The sequence below is a fragment of the Toxotes jaculatrix genome, chromosome 17 (assembly GCF_017976425.1).
Source record: "Toxotes jaculatrix isolate fToxJac2 chromosome 17, fToxJac2.pri, whole genome shotgun sequence".
Classification (NCBI taxonomy): Eukaryota; Metazoa; Chordata; class Actinopteri; family Toxotidae; genus Toxotes; species Toxotes jaculatrix.
This window is the reverse complement of record NC_054410.1, coordinates 17,718,485-17,742,509: the sequence shown is the minus strand read 5'-3', so window position 1 is coordinate 17,742,509 and position 24,025 is coordinate 17,718,485. Positions and strand designations below refer to the sequence as shown.

Here is a 24,025-nt window from a genome sequence, read left to right as displayed (position 1 = left end):
CCAATTACCCTCAGTGTATTTAGGTCTCGTTGCTTCCCCTACCTCTTCTTCACATTGTCAGCTGCTGTCCCTGAGGTCTTTGTGTGTCTCTGTTTGAACCTGTGGTCCTGCTTCAGTGTGGCTCCTGTGTTTGCTCCTTGTGTTTTCCTGTGCACTTACTTATGTTGCCTTTTTTTTTGCCCAAAGTAAGAATCCCAGAGTTCTTCTCCTTCGTGGATGATCTTCGGTTGCCTTTTGTTTCCTGGCCTCACAGACGTATGATGACTTTTTGTTATTAAAAACATCATTATTAATCAGTTCACCCTGTGAGTCTGCATTTGGGTCCTTTCTCCTGTGTTCCTGGCCACAGCCTACGACAGATTCAGGGATTTATATGTCTAGCAGTGACATGCCATCAGGCAAGGCAAGGCAAGCAGTGCTTGACCAATCAAAGCTAAAAAGAGACATCAATTGGAAGGATGCCAAAGTGGAAGCGATATCTGTCCTTACATCTCAGAGCAGCATTCTGACCCATAAAGGATCTGATATTTCATGTTTGCATTCATCTTGTAATTTACTGCCAGGTTTAGGATTAGGTTAAGATTAAAGAGTTAAGGTTATTTTTGCAGACTGTAGCAAATCTTGAAGGATCCATTAAAAAAATATTGTAAAGGTGTGTTCTGAGACACCTATTGTAATTTACTGTCTTTTTGTGACTGCAGTGGGCTGTTATCTCAGGAAGCTAGGTAGACTGCCAGCCATTATATATGTCATTTCTGTGGGTGCGTCCTATTGACAAAGCCTGGGGCTTGTCTAACAGAGGAGGGAGCAGCATTTTTTGTAAGCTTGCACATGCACATTGTGGATAATCCTGGGATCTTTAACAGGTTGACTAGCTACAGGCAAGTGTGCTTGTCAGCCTACCCTGCCCAGCTTCCACTGCTCTGAGATCAGTTATGATATTGCATGCATTAACATACACATGCAGAGACGTGTATGAAAACTGAACTTCAATAGTCTTTTATTCCTCAGCGTTAAGAGGTAGCACCAGCAAGTAAACCAGGAAATTACCCTGAGACTTATCGTCTTACTTATCACCTTGGTCAACATGTGTGGCAAGAAGGAACAAGGTTGTATTGTGGAGCAGCTTTTAATAACTCCTTTTGCAAGGAAACCTCTCACAGACATATTTAATCTATTTATTTACAGTTGACCATGTAACAACCACACCTTTTATTTATGTTCTGCTTTTTAGTTAGAAGTTAGTTCTTTGGCTCTGCTTGCCTATGTCACTGCATATCACTGATGTCAAGTAATAGGGTGGATGCTTGCACATGTTGCCTGTGCAACAGGGTGTGAATTGTCTTAGTTACTGTTAACTAAATTCTTAATTGGGAAAGTTCTGAATTAAGTCTTGTTTTTGGGCCTATAGAGTGTCACATTCTTAGAGAAGCATAGAAAACCTCCTTTCTGTTCTGTTCTGTTCACTCCAAGTCGAATAGTGAACAAATAGTTTCAAAATCAATTCTCGACTGTGTTTAAGACTATCGGTGTCCTTCACTGAGTTTAAAGACACATTAAGCCTAAAAGGCATCCAGAGACTTATTTTCAATAATAAAAATGCTGATAAATTAAACCACTTTTGGGATTTAGATCCCAGATCTGTTCAAGGACAAACTCAACCACACAGAGATACAGAAGAGTCATTTATTACTCCATTAGAAGAAATACAAAGATGGCAGAGAAACTGTGATCACATTAGTCCTTTGAAAATGTGGAAATAATGAATGCTGCTCACACCAGGAAAATCCCCACATCAAGGCAGATGGTGACTGTCAAGATATGGTGGGGGGGGGGGGCATCAGTTATCGCACCTTGGTCTGGCAACTTTTAACTCCTAGATTCACACATTAAGGCTCAATTTGCTACACCAGGGCTATTGAAAACACGAGACACCAAAGGAGTGTTCCTCAAAGCAGGATTAACAAGTTCAGCACTTGAACGACACTGAGCGCAATTGTCGTTATTTTTATTCTGGTTATCTACAGAGGTGCTCTGTGGTTGCGTCACAGTTCTCCTAGCAACCATGACTGACGTCCTCAACTAGCTGTGCACTAATAATAGCTACACTCAGGATTTAACAGTTGAGTTGGGGTGCTTCTACTGGACATGTCAAAAGGTAAATATTGATAGTTGACCTGGTACTGTCATTAGCTAGTCAACAGGCTGGCATGAGGCAATAAATCAACTGATTATTATTTTCCTAACAAAAGAAGTGCATAAATTCAACAAACAGTTCAACATTTTGGGACATAAATTTATTTGTCTTCCTGCCAAGAGTTTGATTAGAAGATTGATGCCATTCTCATATCTGTCCATTAAATATGAAGCTACGGCCAGGTGATGGATAGCTTAGCTTAGCTTATCTTATAATAAGGATGGGAAACAGCTAACACAGCTCTGTCCATAGTTAAAAAAAATTAAAAACTAATCCTAATGAATAATCATAACTTGTCTATCAATGTCCAGTCTGTATGCAAAGCTAACATCACCTGGACATGGCTTCATTAGCAAACAGCACCTCTAAATCTCATTACTTGTTATACTGTATTTTGTTTGTTTAAAGTTTGTTTAGTAAGCATAAAAATTAAGCTGTGGTTTTACAAGGAGTTACATGTGTGACTATTTCTTGGCACGGTGCACATAACCCCCTGTAAAAACACAATTTGTGTTTTTTTTCACTTTGGTTTTTGTGCTGGTGAATGAATGAACTCTGCACAGAGCCAGGCTACCTGCTCCGCCGTTTCTCTCTTTATTCTAAGCTAGGCTAACTATCATTTAGCTCTAGCTGCATATTTGACATGCAGGTAAGAGAGAAGTATCAATCTTCAGTAAGAAAGCAAATAAGTATATTTCCTAAAATGTCAAACTATTCCATTACATGTGTCCGTTATGATGACCAGCTGGTAAGCCTTTAGAAAATTATTAAAACTTTGACGCAAAAGAGCTGAATATCTGAATATCCAACATGACTGCCAGAATAAAATTCAAACTTAAATTTGTGGTAAACCTTGATCTACTTTAATGACACTTTAAATGGTTACTAATGTACAGTATTTGTCAACAATTATAGCTGCTCCTGTAAGGACATATTTTATATTATTTCAGCTGTTTTACTAAACTGTCATTTACAATCTGTTTAAATACCAGCATCTATATATGAGTGCCCACAGGAGGAGTTATAGTTGTTGACAAATAGATGAATAAATACTTACATCTGCTTACAACTACAGTATAGTGTGTTAGAAAATATGTATTAAATGTTGAGGTACTGCTTGTAAATGCTAAATCAGATGCTTTAAAGTTACCAAAGTTTTCAGCCTGGTGTTGTGTTGAGATTGCGTGACTTTTTGACCCTGTTTCCTGGAACTCTCTGGTGTCTCTACTATTGCTGGTTCTTTTCAGTCCATCTCTGGCAAATTCATATGAAGTCTGATTGAGTTAGCAGAGGATGAGAAAAAAGAAGCAAAAGGATGGCGTAGTTGGATTTGCCCTGAGCTCCACACACCACAGACAACAACTAGCCAGCCAGTATAAGCTCTGGGGGGAACATGACCCAGAGGTGAGAACAGGTCTGCTGTAAAGCCTGACAACTAAGCAAAACCAAATCTCATAAATACTCTCATATTTCCTTCATAGGATACTGTTTTCACTAATAAAGCAATCCACATTTGATATAAGACACATTCAAGTACTTCCATTTAGTTTGAGGAACCGATATTTAATGCAAAGAACAATGAGAGCCACAGTTACACTGAGCTCTAGGAGTGGTGCCTCTTGTTTGAGATGTATGTGTGTATGTATGTGTGTATGTGTGTGTGCGTGTCCCAGAGATGCTGGGTGTCTGTTTCTGCCAAGTCCAGTCCCTTGGTGTGTTCCGGTCCGTCCTACATTTGGCTCAGGAAATGAGCGCGACCGTTTTCCTCCAGGCGGCGGGTGAGGATCTCGCAGCCGGTCTCCGTCACCAGCAGGGTGTGTTCGAACTGAGCCGAGCGCTTCCCGTCTCTGGTCACTGCCGTCCAGCCGTCGGGCCACGTCTCGTCTTGCCATCCACCTGAGACATTACACACACACACACACGCGTGGCTTTAGCTTACACACCATCAATTAAACAGAGTTGTGGAAACAAACACTCCAAGTCCGGCAATGACTCACTGAGGTATAAAGTGTTTAATGACCCGTTGTTAGGCATGAGTGGGTCTGCTGCATCACACATCATTTAACCCCCTGTGAGCCAGTCAACACCCTAAAATCTTCATTCTCAAGCCTAAAAGCTTTTCTTTTGTTTTCACTTTCCCATGAAAACCACATATCTCCAAATTTGTTATTTTTTGTAAGATAAAAGTCAAATAAAGTGATCCTACCTAGGTTGAGAAAATCCTGCTATTTCTAAAGCTACAACCATTTTAGTGTTTTACTCTGATATAGTATTTTACTCTTTATTCTCATTTTAAACTCACAATATTTGTTTTACGTGATTGTTAGAACTGTTCAATTTATGTAACTAGGTTAATTGAGTTACATTTATATTTATTCAAAATGAAATTAGAGCTGTAATTAGAAGTATTGTTCACATTATTCATTCAAATGCACTTTCACTCACCTTCACATATCATGGGCTCAATGGTAAACACATGGCCAGGCTTCATAACTCCAACTGCTTTGTTTTCTGGGAAAATTAATTAACAGAAATCATGCTGTTGCAAGGAAACATGAGGAAATTCAATAGCAAACATTCAGAGATTTAAAATTCTGACAATGGAAAGTACGTGACTACCCACTGGCATAGTGTGGCACGTTGGGAGCAGTGTGGAAAAGTCTGTGGATGCCGTGGCCACAGTAGCTCCGAACTACAGAGAAGCCGTTGGCTTGAGCGTGCTTCTGGATGATGTTACCTAACTCTCTGTAACGAATACCAGGCTTCACTGTGAAAAAGTAAAGCAAAGCATGAGGGTTACAGTACTGCAAACACATTTTATTTAGTTAATAGCCTGACAGGTGCTATTGAGGCCACTTCCAGTATTTTACTACTTTAAGTACTTTAAGGACTTTTTGTCCTTGTTGGCTTAAAAATTCATGAAAACTCATTCTTAACCTTGCAAGGAGCTCAGGAAAAAGAAAACTACTGTTTCCAATGTCAAAATTTCTCACCTTGCTCTCAAATGTCAGTGCTCTCTGGTGGATAAACTATGTAATGGCAACTCTTTTTCTAAATAACTTCAAAGGTATATATGGCATATGTGTACTGCTATTCCTTGTAATGTTTTGGCTGACATACATGCTGATCCAGATGTGTCTTTAATGAGCAAATAAAAGCAGATATTTACACCTATATTTCACTTGTTTGTTCCAAAACAACACTTGAAATATATAAATATATAAAGTTTAAATTCCTACCAGAGTCGATGGCTTGCATAAGGCATTCATATGTAGTCTGAACTAGCTTCTTTGCTCCTTCATCCACCTCTCCGACAAAGAAGGTTTCGTTGAGGTCACCATGGAAACCGTTGTGGTAGACGGTGATGTCCACTGTGCAAGAGTGAGACAACAAATATGTCAGAGCCACTGTGCTGCATGGCAAACTAGACTCTATTATGTTTAACACAAAGAGTACTGTTATGAATAATCTGTCTGAAACATTTAACAATGGTAGGTAGCGGCTGAACATGGCCGCTCATAAAACATTGACCCATTTGCAAGGCCAAACAAAAATGTCCATTTTTCAAAATTGTTGATGAGATTGGATCTCCGAGTGGGCAAACTGGAACTCTTCCCGATGACGGTGAAATATAGAGGGCAGAGAATCTGACTAGCAAAACCCCACTGGTAAAGTTTAATGAAACTATTTGTCTTGTCGGACAACGCAGCGAGAGATGAGTTGTTGGCAAGTGCTCCATCAGACACTCGGAGGGGAGTGGCGGATGGAAGACATCGCGTTAGCAGAAATATTCATAAAGGGGCTAAAATTGGCCAAACTCCCGCTGACACCATTTCAGGAAGCTGTACAGCCATTTGTCAATGAGGAGACCCCCCCCCCCCCCCACCACCACCAAAATTTGCTTTAATAAAACATGTCCCTACATCCAAACTTAGCTTAACTATTCATAGGATTTGGTTTGACATTGAGGAAGTGACGATAGCGAGAAAATGTTGGTGTTTAAAAACAGCAATTTTAAGAAAAGTTTAGAAAGTTCAGAAAAAATGTGGCACTGTAATTCTAATTTATTTTTGGTCATTTATAACAAATAAAAAGATCAAATCTGTCACAGTGATGAGGGGAAAAAAATGCCTGGAGGTGAGGCTGGGGCCCAAAGTCATGTAATATCTAGTGTAATGAGCATACCATTGAGGATGTCTCCTTCTTGTAGTAGTCTTCTGTCCGGGATGCCATGACAGATGACTTCATTGACAGATGTACAGCAGGATTTGGGGAAGTTGTAGTAGTTGAGAGGGGAGGGGTAGCAGTTCCTTGCTGTACAGGCCTGAACACACAAATCATGTTGGATGTAGAGAGAGCAGGGAAGAAACAAATGAGAAAATCAAGAATGGGTTTCATATTATAAAGAGTAATGACTCCTCCCCCCCCTCATGTAGATGCCCTATGGACATGGCCACAGTGGAGGCTCTAATCACAGCTCTGTAACTGTATTTAGTAATCCTACAGGGGTGAACTGTGTGTTTTATATGCATTAGCTCAGACATGATAATGTGTCTGCATTCAAGTCAGCATATGGTTCAAATTAATCTTAAGCCGAACTGTTGCTCCACAGCAGGGGGTCTCTCTTCACGCTCCAACACGCTCTTGCATTATTTATCAGCAGTGTCTGCTCTTTTATTTAATCGCAACAATAGTCTACAGTTGTGCTAGCATACGTGAGGCTGCAGTGCTCTGAGCTAAATGCTAACATCAGCATGCTAACCTACTGATGTTTAGCACATAATGTTAACTCCTACTTTGATGTGTTCCCATGATAGTATGTGCTAAGTATCACTAAACACAAAGTACAGCTGAGGCTGATGGGTGTGTGCCATTACTCTTGAAGGTAACTGTTGATGGCACAAGATGAAGTTTTCTGTACCAAATGTCACTACTAACTATTCAATAGCTGTTGAGAGACTTTAACAAAAGCCAAAAATTGTGTGTGTGTGTGTGTGTACAGGTATATATGTACCAGATGCACAGCGTGATCGATTTCTTCTGTTGAAACACCTGGTTTCACCATCATGGCCGCAATGTCAAGGACCTCCCGTGCCAGCTGCAAAAAAAACCCAAAAAACATACATATCACAAGCAAAATGCAATAAATATAATATTCTAAATGCAAACCGTGGCAACATCAGGACAGCAACGACAGCCAACTGTTACCTTGCACACAACTCTCATGCCTTCAATGTCCTCAGGAGAAAGGATCTTGATCTGTGACGTCCCCTTCAGAAATTGCTCAGACTCAGACATCCCTGTGGGACAGAAACAAGGACAGACAACTGACATGATTCACACATCAATACTCACTCAGATAGGACCTGGCAAAGCAGCTGTCATCCGTCTATCAATTTTCAGACGCAGCATCAACTTGGACCATCACGGTTGGATTTACATTCTCCTAATCAGTTTTGTATTCCCCCCCCCCAAAAAAGTGACAACTGAGTAAGTCATCATCATCATTTTATTTAAACCAATACCCAGTGGAAGAGTAATGTGAAGTGGATGCTTTACATCAAGGCAATCAAGTCTGAGACAAGGCACCAAACATTGTGTCCAACCTTACAGTCAAGTTTTACCTTCTGTGGTGTCTGACTCCTGGCAGCTTCAACAGGTCAAACAGTACACTATTAATTCAACACCAGACCATGGACACAAGTAATGAGACGAGATTTTGTTTCGCTGATGCATCAACAGAAAGCAGTTTTCATTTGCAGCAAAAACTCTACTCGCTACTGCAAAAGCAAAGTCTACTCTCAGAAAGCCATGACTAGAGTCTAAGACTAGTTTGAGCTGTCGAAGCAACAAAATTTAAATGATCATACTCAGTCGGTGCTTTGTTTTGCTGATGCCGCTCGGGCATATTTTAATGTTAAGAGTAACTGACATGAATGGGTCATTTCCAACCAGTGACCACGTCAAAAATTTCACAAACTTTACATTGTGTTACATTATTTTACTATGACTTTCTTTAAACTTTAACCCCACAGTCCCAAGAAACCTAAATTTGTCTTGCAGTGCTATGGATAACTAGCTGCTCCTGCAGAGCATACACGACAGCATCAGCACCTGAGCAGAGGCAGACTCTAATGACACTCACACCATTGACCCAGAGGAGCAGAGCAGGACTGTTACTGTTACACAGAAAATAAGAGAAGCACAGGTATCGGTGCACTCAGCCTGGCAATAAATTAAAACCACCTGCAATTCAGCATGTAGATTAAACAAGATCAGAACATATTCTGTTCTTTCTATTCTAGACCAAAGAGCACATTAGGACAGTATTTAAATACGTGTTGGTTAGAGCACTGGAGTCATCAACAATTCGCTGATCTATAATTTATTAACTCTACAAGATGATTGCTGGATGAACATGGACAGTTTCCTAGCAACACAGACTTTAGACAGGTTTGTGTACAATTCAAACACAGCCCTCCTTTTCACCCCGAGAGCCTACGGTGTGAGTGCAACAATCAATCGGAATTACTTACGCTTCTGATACAGCTGCTCAGAAAAGACACACACAGAGTATGAGAAAATCACAGTGTGTGTGTGTGCACACTATGATGTCGTCATAATGATATGGTTCACTTCCTTGAAGGTGTGATAGCGGAAATAGTCTAAGTACATGTTTAGAAATAAAAATACAATAAACCCCAGATGTGGCTTGAGCTCAGTAACAGAGCTGTGTTAAGAAACATTAAGCTTGTAACAACTGTGCTTCAGTCCCTGAATAGGCATCGCAGGAGAATGAAAGCAGACTGTAACCATGACTACCTGAGTATGGATCTATGCAGTCAGATGACAGGGATGTAGAGGTTGCCATGGTTGCACAATGAATGACTTGCCCAGAGAAACAGACGTAAATAAGGTGGGTTACAATTATGGCTGTGATCATTAACACTAAAGAAGCAAACTGGTCAGAAATACACAGCGTGACAGCTGACCTGTGAGCGGGTTTACTTCTCCCTGAAATAAATTTATTGCAGTTTTTGGTGACAAAGCCAATGTTAGAAAGAGATCATTACATTATTGAGTTATTTAACAGAGTGACATCGATTCCAGTTTAGACTTTGAAAGAAATGTCATCAGGAGAAAGCTACCCACGTCAAACTGAACGATTCTGAACTGTCAAAATACCAAAAGAAGAACTGAGAAATTGAACCAGTCTAAAATGTACGTGTACACAATTACTCAGAAATCAATCTTTTAAAAAAAGCACTGCTGAGTAATATTTTTCTTTGTAATACTGAATCCAATTAATTCAAGCGAAATGATACCCATACTACCATTCCTACTGAGAACAGACGTCTCACTCTGCAGCTGCATACAGCTTTCAGCCACTTGCTCAAACCACATAATGATAATTCAGTTTCTCGTCTGTAGAGTGATGGTTGTGAATGATGACACCATGATGTTTATGGCATTAACTTGGTAAACTTTCTAGAACAAAACTTTTTACTATGGCATAAATTTGTTCAAGTCAGCTAAGTGGAGAAAAAAAACCAACAATAGAAAATCATTTAAGAACTTGTGCAACTAAACAGCAACTAAACTTGTGCTGGTCTTTTTCTTCATTCTGCCTACAGTTACCCAAACTATTCTGTTGGTGCAGAGTTCTTTGCTAACAGCACAAGACATATCAGCTCATCTGTGTATTCATGCAAAAATGATATACAACACATGCATGAGTGACCACATTGTCCAGACTATTGTAACACGCTAAGACAGGACTTCAACAGGTGGAATCTCTGAACTTGCATGTTATCAGATCTATGCAATCAATGGCTAATGCATGTTGTAGTCTAATCTAAAACTCAATAGATCTCAGACATGTAACTGTGATACAAAACACTGATGATTTTGCGATGATCACGGTCCTATAAGTACTGGTGCTAAAACTGTAGGTTGTCTTCACAGTGGTGCGAGACAAAAGACCATGGAGTCAATAAAATCAAAAGAGCTGATCCTGTTGAGGTTAGCTTGCTCAAAAGCACAGTGGTGGACAGACAGACTGACAAACTGGTGGATGGACAGACTGACCAACACCACCAGGATGTGGGGCAAATCATACCATACACACCATAGTACCAAAGCAAATGACAAGTTTGCTAGTGGAAACTGACAGCACCAAGAACACATCATTCAAAGTGGTGTTATTGGTGTTGTTCCAGCATATAGTATTCCTGGGACAAAAAAAAATGCAATATACACAACATAACATCTGAAAAAAAACATGAGCTTAAAAGAATATACAAAGCTTATCCAAGTGCACAAAGACCCACTATAATCAGCTCCAAATACGTTGTGAGAGAGAAGCGTGGTTACCTCTGGGATGATCAGCATAGTCAGGTCTTTGGATGTCGCCAGGTACAAGCCTCATGGGAGTCTACATGAGGAGGAGAGACGACAGACATGTTACATCATGGAATTCACATAAACCAGCACTTACATAAGAAAATACATAACGCAAGACACAATTTTTAACATTTAACAGAGTGCAGAATTGTGTCACAAAGAAGTACCTGACATTTTAAAAAAATGTGCTTAAACTTTAAAAAAATAAATAAAAAGGCAATTTGTATCAGACCTTTATCCACCTGGTTGCTGCCATGGTTTCAGCAGTTAGTGGTAAATGATAAGAAAATGGTGACAAGAATGTGCAAACTAGTTCAGCACCAAGAACATACCAGTGGGTAGTGAGGGCGTAGTTTTCCTGTGTAGCGGTAGCCCGGCCATGGGTCTGTGTTGATGTCCTTCTCCACACAGTTCTTAGATTCATTCTGGTTCTTGTCCTCCTCTGACAAAACATAACACAAAGTCTCTAAAGCATCTGGCACCACTATGTCAGTTCACTGTCAAGGAACAACATCTGCACTTGACTTTTTCAACAAGTTCTGAATAAGCACCATGTGATAAACACCACAGAGTTGTTTATGAAACCTCAACTTGTCCATTCGTACTATTTACATAAATAACATTATGTATTCATTTAATGTGACTAATTCCAACACAGAGCTTGATGCCAACAAACTACATCAGTGATACCTACTTGCTTTTTTGTGCAGCAACTTGTGAGATGCCCAGCTCCCTTTGAAACATTCCTGCAAATTAAAACACAAAGAACATTTCTAAATGATGAAGTACAGTGTTACACAGATACACCCAGCCTTTACTGATGCAGTGCAAAATGTGCTCCAAAGTACACTTAACTAATGTGTAACAGTCACCTGCATGGTTACTGAATTTGTGCTGATGCACAACTTATTAAAACTCAACTTAAAAAAACAACACAATGTTACTTGCACACTGTGACAAATATAGCAGCACAGGAAGAGTCTTTCCCACATGTGTGTCTGTATGTATCCCCCGTCACAGCCACAGCTTTTGCCGTTTATTGTTCATTTCATTGGTGTGTATGCCTTAACTGGACAGTTAACAGCAGCGAGAGACAGGAAATACAGATGGCAGGGTCAGGTTGCACAGCCAAAGCTGCAATCACAGCAAAGGCCTCTAGGGTCAAATACCATGGCACCATAAGAGCATTTAAAGAGCTCCCCAACCTAACCTATTTATAAAACTTTTGCCTCAAAGAAAATTGCATTAGATATAGTCAAAACAGAGACCTGCTGCAGAGAGCATAATATCTGTAATTTAATGTTTAATGCTTTCTTGGTACTCCCAATGTAGTGTATACTGCAAGAACAATTAGCAAAAAAGCAGCATCCACAAACTAGCAATATAAAATCAACTTTCTGAAGTGATTTATAAGACTTTTTTTTACAAGCACCTTTACTGTTTTAGTCAAAGGTAACAATTGTGACAATGGGTCTGTGTGTACTAAAAGTTCTCATACTGTTCAAACAAATCCAGCTCAGCTTATCCTCAGAGGAGAGCAGCTTCTATTAGTATGTAGTACTCAGCCCAGCATGAGGTCTGATCCATAAGCTGTTCATCTTTAAACAGACAGATCTGTGAGTGGGGGTTTACTCTCCTGGGAAAGAAAGTACCAGGATGAGGGTCAAACATCGTGGCACCAAGTGATCTGTCACGCAGCATTAACCCGGCAGCACTTTACAACCCAAGTATGATTATTTCCAGTCAGCTGCATTACCAGACTACCTGTGTCCTACAAAATATAGATCATTTCACGCACGGTTTTACGCTGACAGCAGAATAACTTCACTCTGTAGGGATTTTATTTAGACCAGAGACTTTGTATCATTCACTATAGCTAACAAGTCTGCAGTTAGCTAGCTCAACGTTTTCCCCCCGGCCTACTGTTACAGAGACAGCATCGGTTACAGTCACTGACTGCATTATTCATCCTCAGTAATCTGTACGGCATTACACAGCCAGGAGGCATCCGTTAAAGTTGAGTTAAGGCGTTATTTGCGGTTTATTAGGCATCCACACATGCCCACCTAGCTTGACAGTTAGCGTTAGCAGCCTCGTGATAAGAGACAGGGCCTAGATGTGCGGCTACAATCCACATTTAAACCGGGCAAGCCAAGAAAGCAGCAGTACCTGTGAGCAGAAATAGGAGCCTTGAATACCAAGCTTGATACATGTGGGACACTGAAGTTTGGCGTCCTTGCTACAGCCCTCTGTCTCACACTCCCTTCTGGTCTCGGTGCTCGCCATGCCTTCGTCTGCCGGAGAGGGGTGGAGTCGCCGAGAAGCAGCCAGCCAGAGGCGGCACACAGCGCATGTCCGCAGCGGGGCAGTCACGTCGCGCAGCTCGGTCCAATCAACAGAAACTTTCCTAACAGAGATTTGTAAGATGGCGACCGCCGAACCGGTGAGCACTTTCTCCTCAGAACATATGAAAACATTTGGGGGGCTTCTTGCTTAAATTTCAGGCCGAGATAATATTTAAAGTTCGCGTAGAACCTTAAACACGAGTCTTCTAATATAAATTGACTGTTGCTGCTATCACACGTGGTGTTTTGACCAGTTTTAAATTTTGTCTTCTGTGCCACCTAAGCGTAAAAGCGCAATGCTTGTGTGTGGAGATCTCCCAACTTTAAGGCTGACGTTATAGCTAACCGACGTGCCGTTAAGTTTTACGAAGAGAACCTCACAAACTTCCATTACAAAACAATTCACTTTGTTATAGCTCAGGTTATCTGCTAAAGTACATAAAAGCGGAGTATTTTTTCGAAACACTTATGTTTATTGTAGACCATTGGTAAATTCGGCATGAGGAATAATACATCACGTACAAACAGGACTCGTTTTTGTAGCTGAAGTTTCAACTGTCAAAACTGGTTGGCACTGCTTCCTGCTGACCTCTACGATGCAACATTAGCTATTTTAGAAGCTAAGGTTAACGTTGACTTACATGATGGCAAAACAGCTAGCGAGGCAGTTTCAGTTCGTTGTTTTCACCCCAGATAAACGGGATTTGGTGTGTGACATCCATGTCTAATTCACCCTTGCATTCGTGGGTAATGTTAGCAGTGGAGTTGATGGTAGCTAGCCAAACTCTTGCCTCACATCACAGTGAAATGTGTGACAGATGTTCATATCGGGTTTCATAAGTGAACGCTTCCGTCACGGAATTAATTTTTATGACACTTAAAAGTTTATTTAGGAAATTACTCACCTCACTTCAGACTAGAAAGAACAGCACTGTTGTGTCAGCTGGACACTTTGTAAACTTTGACTTGTATTTAAATGTGCCACCATCTAGTTGCCATGGCTGAAGGGTCCACTTATGTAATCAGCAACTGGAAAGTTAGAGGTTTAGAGAGTATGATCATTTGCATTGGGAATAGAAAGCCCTCCAGTCTGCTTGCCTTATTTGTAACTCACTTCTACCTAACTGCTTTTTAGGAAACCAGCCCAAGTCCACCCCAGCCTGAAGAAGATAAAGCTGAGGAGACTGGACAGGAGATTGTGAGCCCAGAGGCCTACATCAAACACCCCCTCCAGAACAGGTTAGGGTCTGCAATTTTAGATTTGTAGTCTAAAAGTATAAGGTATAATGTTATATCCATCAAAAAAAAAAATCTACTAATTTCAGCGTGAGATACACTTTCTACATCAGAAATCTTTTTGTTATAACATAGAGGGATAGTTTTATGATGAGAAAAGAGAAAGTGTTCATCAAATAGACAATTGATTATTGAGTTGATTGACTGAAGATTAATCGGCAAAAAAAAACAGTCCACTCTTCTTGTTTTGTTTTTTAACTTAATATCTTTGGGTTTTGGACTGTTGATCACACAAAACAAGAAGTTGGAAGACATCACCTTAGGTTAACAGAACTTTTTCTTTTTTTAACCTTTTATATACTAAAGTAGTAAATTAAAGTAATAGTCAATTTTCTGTTGGTCAGTTAATCGAATAATCATTGACGCTTTAAAATCAAGCTATACTCTACAGACTATTAGACATTCATTACTTTGGTTTGCCTGTTGAATTAACTGGGTTTTTACTGATGCAAGGTTTATTGAAAATGTAATTAACATGAACTTATTTTAAGTTCAAAACAGAGACACCACATACATTTCCCCTGTTTACACATTGCATTCAGATACTCTGGTATCTGATCACCATCAATATTATTAGCTGTTTCCAGAAGTGAGTGTGTGAAACTGTATAAATGTGAAGATGAGAAACGAATGCATTAGCAGCTCCAAAGAAAGAAAGATTGGTGACTCACGTGTCACCCAGATGTTTGATCTTTAGGCACAGTTCAAGGACTCAGTGACCCCTGCTCCACACAAATGAATGGGGCCAGCTTATACAGAAGTGAAAGTAGGACATAAATTGACCATTCACTGAAAACAATGACTGCTTTCTTCACTCAGAGGAAGCTGAGCAATTACCAAAATTGTTTGTGCACAGCACATAATGAAAACAACATGTCAAGAAGCCAAATAAAAGTATAAAATGTTATTTTCTCCTAATTAAAACATGTTTGCCTTCCAGATGGATGTGTAATTACCTAGCTAATTCTATTTTTAACCTGGCTCAATAAAATGAATAATGTGTGAAGTGGATTTATATGAAAATAAATGTGATTATCTGATTACATTTTCTTTATTTCTCACCCCAAGGGAGGGAGACATGACCTAGCAGCTAATTTAATTTTGTTGTATATAATATATATGCACAATATGTGGTTCAGTGTTTACCTATGCCAGTGATCCAGTCTGTGTGTTTTAATGTTCTTCATGTTTTAAAGTGGATTTCCTCTCACAGTCCACACAAATGCAGTCTGCTGGATTGGAGACTTCTTATTTCCCCACAGTAAGACTGTGATTGTCTGGGATTGTCCGGTGACCTGCCCATAGTGTCTCAGTGTTTCCCTCCAAATCCATAGTCAGATAGGTTCCTGCACCCTTTGGTGCAGAATACAAATAAGAATGAATATATATATATATATATATATATATATATATATATATATATATATATATATATATATATATATATATATATATATATATATATATATATATATAAACTCCTGCAGGATATATTTATGGCCAATGGGGCCAATGGGGCCAAATAAAAAAGCCAAACAGAAAGCCAGCAATAGAAAGCCAGTCAGCTAAAAGAAAAAATGGACCCAAAACATGTTATATGTGACTCAAATCTCAGTTGTGAGGTTTGAAATATACTGACAGTTGGCTCCAACTGATGGTTCAAGTTCAATGGACAAATATCCCAAAATATTGAAGATCAAAATGGTGCAAAATGAGAAAAATACCTTTTATTCTTTACTGGCTCAGATACACTAATATACAAAAATACAGCAGAAGCAACATAAGCCGACTGCCCAGCATTCATTCATTTTATTAATCTGCATATTTTGTTACTGGGTCATATGGTGCTTGAGCCTATCCCAGCATGCATTACAAGCCAAAGAAACACCCCGTCCAGGTCCATAAGAATGGACTGTACAATATATATATATATGCTGCCTCAGAGTATATTCTTTAATCAGACATCCAAATATTTCACTGGACATGCAACAAGAGATACACAAATGTGTCATAAACTGAAGCCTACTGACTGTTGGATTGTCATATTTGCTTATCAAACAGTCTGGTACGCATATACAGTTCATACTGAAGGGAACCTAGTTTGTATAAGTTGACTCATTCTGTCCTTTTCTGGCGTTTATTGGGGCTGCTCTCACTTGAAACCACTACCCATCCCTGCTGACAGCCATGCGACTTTAATGGCTTTACAATAGTGTCAACAGCCACGATTTTCTTTATTCTTCGTCAACCTAAAGAGCTTAACGCCATTGCTGAGCCATAACATTCAGGATTCAGCATTTAACAAGTATAGCACAGTGTCACCATTAAGTAGACCATGAGAGCGACGGCTTGATTTACTGAGCAGTTTGTGTCAGCAGCATCCAGGTGCATCCATACGTTGCTCATTTGCTCCAGGGTACAATTGCTTGTGGTTACTTTTGTTTACCTCGTGTTTAATTAGGGGCTTGTTATATTTATGCAAATTCCCCTTTTCTGTTTTTGCCCAACAGATGGTCTCTGTGGTTCTTCAAGAATGACAAGAGCAAAACATGGCAGGCCAACCTGCGACTCATCTCTAAATTTGACACGGTTGAAGATTTCTGGGCGTAAGGAGCAATAAATCTCTCTGAGTCTTTTTGTTGTTCTGTACTGCCATGGAATGACTGAAGCAATAAAATGTCATGACTTTATACTGTGTTTGTGAATTACCGTTAGATCCGCAAGCAATGAATGAGCATGTTGTGTTGACGCTGTCCTCTTGTCGTTTCTAGTCTCTACAATCACATCCAATTGTCAAGCAACCTGATGTCAGGCTGTGATTACTCTCTTTTTAAGGTAAGTTTGTGTCTGTTTACGTGGATGTGCAGAGAATGAGGAGTTAAAATACCAATGAAAGTGTACTTACAAATAATGTTTGTGTCATTATTAACATCTGTATTGTCTCTGGGGCTGAGAATAGAACTTCATATTTTCAACAAAGTTGTCCACAATGATGCTGCATTGTGAACAAGGACAACAGTGTTTTCTCCCTTTTTCTGATATTGACTCAGTGAAAGTAAAAGAATCATGTTTATGGCTATGAACAGCCTTTCTGTTAAAATGGAAGATCACATTTACATTCACATGAGATATAACAATAAACATCAAGCTTTTACATTATTAATATAGTTATTCGGTGGTGTCAAATTGATCTCTGCGAGAACAAGTGGCATCGAATTGAAAATGTAATAAAAATATTTTATCATCAGCTTACCAATAAAGCCAAATTGCAAGTTTTTTTTTTTTTTTTTTTACGACAGCAGGTTCACATAAAGCTCATGCCAACTGAACAATACCTAATTAAATTGTTTACACTAAGAAATCCAGTCAAAACAACAGCATCATTACTGGAGGGTAAGCAAACAAAGATAGAGATGGGCAGGGTTTTTTTTTTTTACCCAACTAAATCTGTCTGTACAGACTCAGAGCTCGTCAGCTTAGAAGAGCTCATTTAGCCAGATGTTATGATAGAAAATGAGATGCGTGGGTGCAAGTTTTTGCTAAGTTGAAAAGCAGGAGGTAGCTAGCAGCCACTAATTATACTGTGTTTGAGATAGGTGATAATGAATGGAGAAGGCAGTAATCAAATATAACTGCGCTCTTTGATCAGCGTGCTCTTATGGAAATCATTAGCAGGATCACCTGTGGCGAAGATTAACTAGTGAACTTGTTTTACAAATTTAACATTTGAAATGTTAGAAAATGTGCCTTTTTTTTTTTTTAACCAAACACCACAACGTGATTCAGATAGTGTGCTAAAGGGTAGAAATGCAACTTGAGAAGAAGATGTTAAACAAATACTGGACAAGAGCTGAGGTCTGTCTACCTTTTTAGTATTCCAGCTGCAAACGCCTAATCGGATTTAAAGAATTTTCACTGTGATTATTTGAGAGCTGGAAAAGACATTTTCTAATGCAGACAAAGGCTGTTTTGAAGTTTTGGTGCAGTGCTTTGGGACGCGTATTGACAGGCTGAACCATCTCTGCAGGATGGCATTGAACCCATGTGGGAGGACGAGAGGAACAAGCGTGGCGGCCGCTGGCTGATCACACTCACCAAGCAGCAGAGGAGATTAGACCTGGACCGCTACTGGCTGGAAACGGTAGGTTCGGCTGTGGCCGCTGTGCTTTGTAACATGTTCAGTGTTGTTACTCAAACAATTGATTCTATTAATCATTTCCTGTGTCTCCTCTCAGGGTAGTACATTTATTACCTGCTGTCAACTGTAATTAGTTGTACTGCTCTATCATTACATTTGTCACACTGCTGATACGGGTTATTACATCATTTCACACCTTTTAATACTGATCTGAGGCGCAGATGAGATTGTTTTCATCCACTCACTGTGTTTTTGCACACAAAATCTTCTCTGATATCTGAGAAAATATACTGTTGCCTTGACTGAATGCTGAGCTGGTGATGGGGCCACAACACAATCAAATGAGAGCAATTGAAAATTGACTTGCTGGTAAATCTGCAGTCCACACAGCATTGTGGTGAGCTCTCTTGCCGCTCTAAAGGTCACTGACAGTGATACAGACATCCAGCTCGCTGTGACTTGCCAGTGAGCAAACAGCACTTACTGTACTGTCAATACTGTAGCTACTGGGGCTCTGGAGGGCTTAAAGGAGTCACTTGGTTTTTCCAAAGACGCACACACTAATTGTTTTACCACGTGTTAAGCTGGAAGCAAATCAGTTTTTAATGATTGAGGACAGTTTCTAATAACCTGTTCTTGAGCTCTGATATTGAGTTATTGTGGAGGCTGATGCTTTGTCCTGATTCCAGGCCTGCGTGGATATCAGCCAGAACTTGGATATTTCACTTGGAACTTGGAAGAATGTTGAAAATATAAACCTGTCTGATGATAGGAAGTTGGCCTAGCTGCTTACAAGGCGGGTAGAAACAACATCAGGAGGCTGGAGTGCTGCTGAGCTGCGTAGTGCTCAGTGCTGCCAGTAGTGGCTGGAAGTTGTACTGCAGCAATGCCAATGATTTAAATGGTAATCTTATCTATAACTAAGTGGTATTTAGTGGCAGTGGTATTTAGTGTTTCACATCATATCATTAAAACTGTAATTACAAGCAGCCTAGTGATGGAAACCTTTCATATCATCCTCTGGTTTTATATTCCGAGTGGGAGATGTTGGGAATTTCGGAGGAGTATAACTCCCACTGGGTGAGAAGACCCAGAGACATGTCAACAAACTATTGGCAGAATGGCTGCAAATTCAACACTGTTTGCAGTTACATCAAAATATAATCCAAAGTTAACACTAATACAAACCATTCAGATCATTGTGTGGTGTGGTTGTTTGTCTTTGTGTGTCGGCCCTGCGATTGACTGGCGACCAGTCCAGGGTGTTCCCCGCCTCTCTCTTGTTGTCAGCTGGGATAGGCTCCAGCTCCCCCGCGACCCTGACGGATCAAGCAAGTTTAGAAAATGGATGGATGGTTAATTTGTATTGATTGACAGACAGGACTTCGTACCACCAGAATAATGAAGTTGTTTTCACTTTCTATTTTGTGAAGATTATTTCCTACCATTGAGTGAGTTTGTGTTTGGAACAGTCTTCACCAAACGCATTTTATGAGCAGATCTGTGTCTGAAATGTCCGAGTTCTGACAGATATCCTATCACCATAATGCTTCGTGCATGGTCCTGGATCTGGGCTAATGATGAAGATGATGCTGAGCTCAAACACTGATCATCCAAAATCCTGATTTCATTCAGGACTTTGTTCAGTGAGCTTGTGTTTTGTTTTTGATCAGATATAATCTACTGTGTGTTTGTTAAAATGAGTTTTGGTTCATCATCAGGATACTGAAAAGCTCTGAGGCAACCATGGGGATGTTAATCCATACTGTATTTATTTAGATACAGATATTTACATGGGCAAAGCAAAATATATAGTATTCAAATGTTGCTGTTGAAATAGAGATAACACTTTTATCTTTTTGATACTTGAAAAAGTCATAATGCCACTGAAATGCTGCTGCATGCTGTGTTTCTACCTCACTGATCTTGGAAAACATGAATTGTAAAAAAAACCTGAAAATGTTCCAGTGAACTTGAGTGAGAGACTGATGCAGCAGAGAGCAGGGCTCTCAGAATTCTTGCTGATTCACAATAATCGAGGCGACAAAGCTAAGCATGTCCTTGCCCTTCCTCTTTTGTGAGAATGTGGAGGACTCGCAGTGTTATTTAAAATCAAGATGTGAGTCATCAGGTCATGACAATAGCTTTTATTTCCCTCCGTCCCCTCACCAGCTCCTGTGCTTAGTGGGAGAGGCCTTTGACGACTACAGCGATGATGTTTGCGGAGCCGTGGTCAACATCCGCACAAAAGGAGATAAAATAGCCGTCTGGACATCAGACTATGAGAACCGGGATGCTGTAACACACATAGGGTGAGTCGCGTCTTCAGTGGTAGTTAAAGTATTTAGACTGCAGGAGGACATTCTCTGAATCGTCTTATGCTGTCATTTTCCTGTCAACAGGAGAGTTTACAAGGAGCGCTTGGGGCTTCCCATGAAGATGACTATTGGCTACCAGTCCCACGCAGACACAGCTACCAAAAGCGGTTCAACCACCAAGAACAAATTTGTTGTTTGAGAAAATGCCCAATGTGCCTCTTTCATTCTCTTGTCTTATTTGTTGTTGGTGCATATGTTTACTTTGCTGCAAAGACTCTGCGGAATGCAATCTGGAGGAAACAAAAAAGAAAGAAAAAAAAAAAAAACAACCCAATCCAAGACTACATGCCAAATGTTTCCATAACCTGCCCAGGACTTGAACCACAGGAAAAAAAAACCAATGGAAAACATAATCATGAATCTTCCAAAACACTAACAATGAGGGGTATTAATAGTAGATGATATTTAGAGTGCTGCATACTCTACTAAAGAATTTTGTGTTGATTTTTTTTCTTTTTTTTTTTAATGGCAGGGAATCCTGAAATGCAAAAAAAAAATGTATATTTCTCTCCTATTTCCTACAGCATTGCTGGTTTGCTGTAATCCTTAATGACATTAAACCCTTTTAATTTATTATATTAATTTGCCTGCATATTCTTAGATTGTTAGACCTTTGTTTTATGCTTTTTTTGCCTTGAACTGTTGCACATAATCAACCTTTTTAAAGTATTTCATGACTCATTCATTTGAGTGTTAATATAATTAAAATGTTTGTTTTGCAGTTATTAACTGTTAAATTGTGGAATACTTTTTTGCAACCTGTAATTGGTACATTCCTTGTTATAAACAAATTGCTTTTTGACTTGCAGTGGTGCTGTGTTGCAGGATATTGACTTTTAGTGACTGACTTTTATCTGCCCTGCATTGAAAGAAAGGAAAGAAAGAAAAGCTGAGGGTGTTTCTAGCAGACCATCGAAAAGTTTTCTACCCGTGGTCTCAATTCCCTCTGTGTAAAGAAAGAAAACTAAAATAGATGAGATCAATCTTAGGTAAACAGGAAAGTCCCACAGTTTCTAAGCAGCTTAGGATTCACCATTAGCCCCAGCTGGTGTTAAAGTGCCAAATTCAAACCCACCCACTCCCCACCCCATCATCCCAAGATCCCTTAAAATGTCAGTATAAAAAGAACTTTGAAAGGAAAGGTTACTTTGGGCAACATGGCTTCCCATCTCACTTCACTGCCACCGGGGGCAGCTTTAAAAATGTCACTTCAACATGACAAATGTCATCACATTCTCAAGGTTTGGCATTCTTTAAGCCAGCACGTGGAGCATCCACAACTAGATCCTTCTTGATCTGATGAAGCGTTAAGTGAGTGTAGAAGCTTCATTAGGTCCTCGTTGAGGTTATGACACGGTTGTGGTAGTAACCTTTAAAGGTCAGCTGATTTATCATGTAAGATCCTTTGCAAGCACGCTCTTCAGTGAGTAAAATATATGTATGTAGCACCTCTCTAGCACAGACATCACAAAGTGCCTCAGAATAACAGTGACAGACAAGAGAAGTGAAGAAAAACTAAAAAAAGAAAAAAAACAAATGCAGGTGGGTCTTGAGTCCACAGACGTCAAGTCCAATGGGATTCACTGGCAGATCTTTAGTATAGAGCACTGTGATCGGGGGGAGTCATTCTTCACATTCACATGTACAGACCTGACCTTAAACACCACATTGAAGCTGACCCTCATCCCACAAGACTTGACAGCCCCCATTAAAGCCTGTGATAAATTACTTTGTACTGAGATATAGAAAATACTTGATATATAAGAGCTACAACAGAATACACAGTCTATTTGTGGCATTAACAAAATCACCCAGATACCCACTTTACAGTAAAACATTGCTGAAACTTCTTACATCAGATTTATTAGGATTTAGAGTTAATAATGATATTTCAGATTCAGTTTAATACAGGACATTTTAAAGATGTTTTGTTGTCTGATCTGGTCTCTTAGTAATCCTAATGTTACAGTATGTTATTTGTAATGTAAACATTAAAAACTATGACAAGCGTCTTCCTGAATTTTCTTTTGCCCCAATCCACAAATATAAATTGCAGACTGATTATCAGGTAAAGGATTCATCTGATCAGAGAGTGTAATGAAAAGTACTGTAAACTCAGCTGGCATTTTATTAGGTATATCCAGCTAAAATTAATGCAGTCCTGTACAACAGTCCTGCAATAAATCCTCCCTTAATGAAGGTTATAATGTTCAGTTTAAATTGAAAATGTTTTTTAAAGAGGTGTTGATTCAACTTTATTGTCATCTTGGAGGATTTAGTGTGTGGTGTGTTTGAATTGTATGATTTTATACTGAGAAATAATTCTAACAACAGTCCATCCTCTGATATTAATGGGGCGGGCAAAACACCTGAAACACCTTTCGGTAAAAGATATTTTTGTATATTCAGTATATTTACTTGGTTTGTAAAATTTTGGCATGTAATGAAATCTATTTTGCTACAGTCATGAAAAATAATTTCAGGTTTGTCTGCATCTTGCATTTATTGGAAATTGTCCACCAACACAGATGAATATAATATTTTTTTTTTTTATTTCTCTATTGTGCACGGTAATAAAACCAAATTTCCCAGTCTGTGCAGACAGGTAAACACAAGGCCACTGACATGGTCATTTTATTAAATGGGGTTACAGACTAACCTTGGCAGCAATGAACACGAGCAATGTGGCAAATTGAATCAAGCACAGTTTCACGGTCTCCAGTTGGCCCTCCTGTAGCTGCACAGCCTCCTTGTTTTCCAATCGGAGGCGCTTATCCAAATCCCAAAACCTCCAACGTGAGACAACTGGTCAAATCAATCAGACAGAAGGACACAATGCAGCAGAGGACACACAAAATAAAGGCTAAAATTAGACTAGACTTCCAAAAGAAAAAAATATTGCTGAAGCAATTTGTTTTAGAGCCATAACTCTGAGCAGAAAAGCACAAAGAACCAAAACATAAAATGTTATTACTGAGGAATATTTATCCAGCTGACTTGTTTTAGGGCTGCACTGGGTATTTCTGTTGTAGCTGTGGCTCCAGGCAGGTTTTAATAGGTAATCATTTCACTGCTGTCCATCACTTTACACTGGAGGGAGCTGCAACCCCATTTAACTTTAAACTGGTGTTTGTGAGGCCAGTTGGCAGTACAAGGATGGATTTTGTTTACAGCCTTAAGTCTACATCCTACAGGCTTTCATCTTAAAAGGCAGTGATTTAGGAGCTCAGTGTTGCGGTCTTGTCTGTCTGTCTGGGTATTTCCTATC

General features: G+C 39.6%; 2 protein-coding genes across 2 annotated transcripts; one reads left to right on the top strand and one right to left on the bottom strand.

Annotated features, from left to right (window-relative positions):
• Positions 1-1,672: 1,672 nt before the first annotated feature.
• metap1 (methionyl aminopeptidase 1) lies at positions 1,673-12,930 on the bottom strand. The gene is made up of 11 exons (XM_041060225.1): positions 12,770-12,930; positions 11,295-11,346; positions 10,933-11,042; positions 10,571-10,631; positions 7,406-7,497; positions 7,212-7,295; positions 6,383-6,521; positions 5,437-5,568; positions 4,821-4,964; positions 4,643-4,708; positions 1,673-4,093 (listed from the first exon to the last, which is right to left on the bottom strand). The coding sequence occupies exons 1-11, from the start codon at positions 12,884-12,886 to the stop codon at positions 3,927-3,929; spliced, it is 1,164 nt and encodes a 387-aa protein (XP_040916159.1). The 5' UTR covers positions 12,887-12,930; the 3' UTR covers positions 1,673-3,926.
• eif4eb (eukaryotic translation initiation factor 4eb) lies at positions 12,906-21,159 on the top strand. The gene is made up of 7 exons (XM_041060226.1): positions 12,906-13,043; positions 14,081-14,184; positions 16,752-16,847; positions 17,013-17,076; positions 18,269-18,382; positions 20,552-20,691; positions 20,782-21,159. Exons 1-7 carry the CDS (start codon positions 13,026-13,028, stop codon positions 20,894-20,896), a joined length of 651 nt encoding a protein of 216 aa, XP_040916160.1. The 5' UTR covers positions 12,906-13,025; the 3' UTR covers positions 20,897-21,159.
• Positions 21,160-24,025: the final 2,866 nt, after the last annotated feature.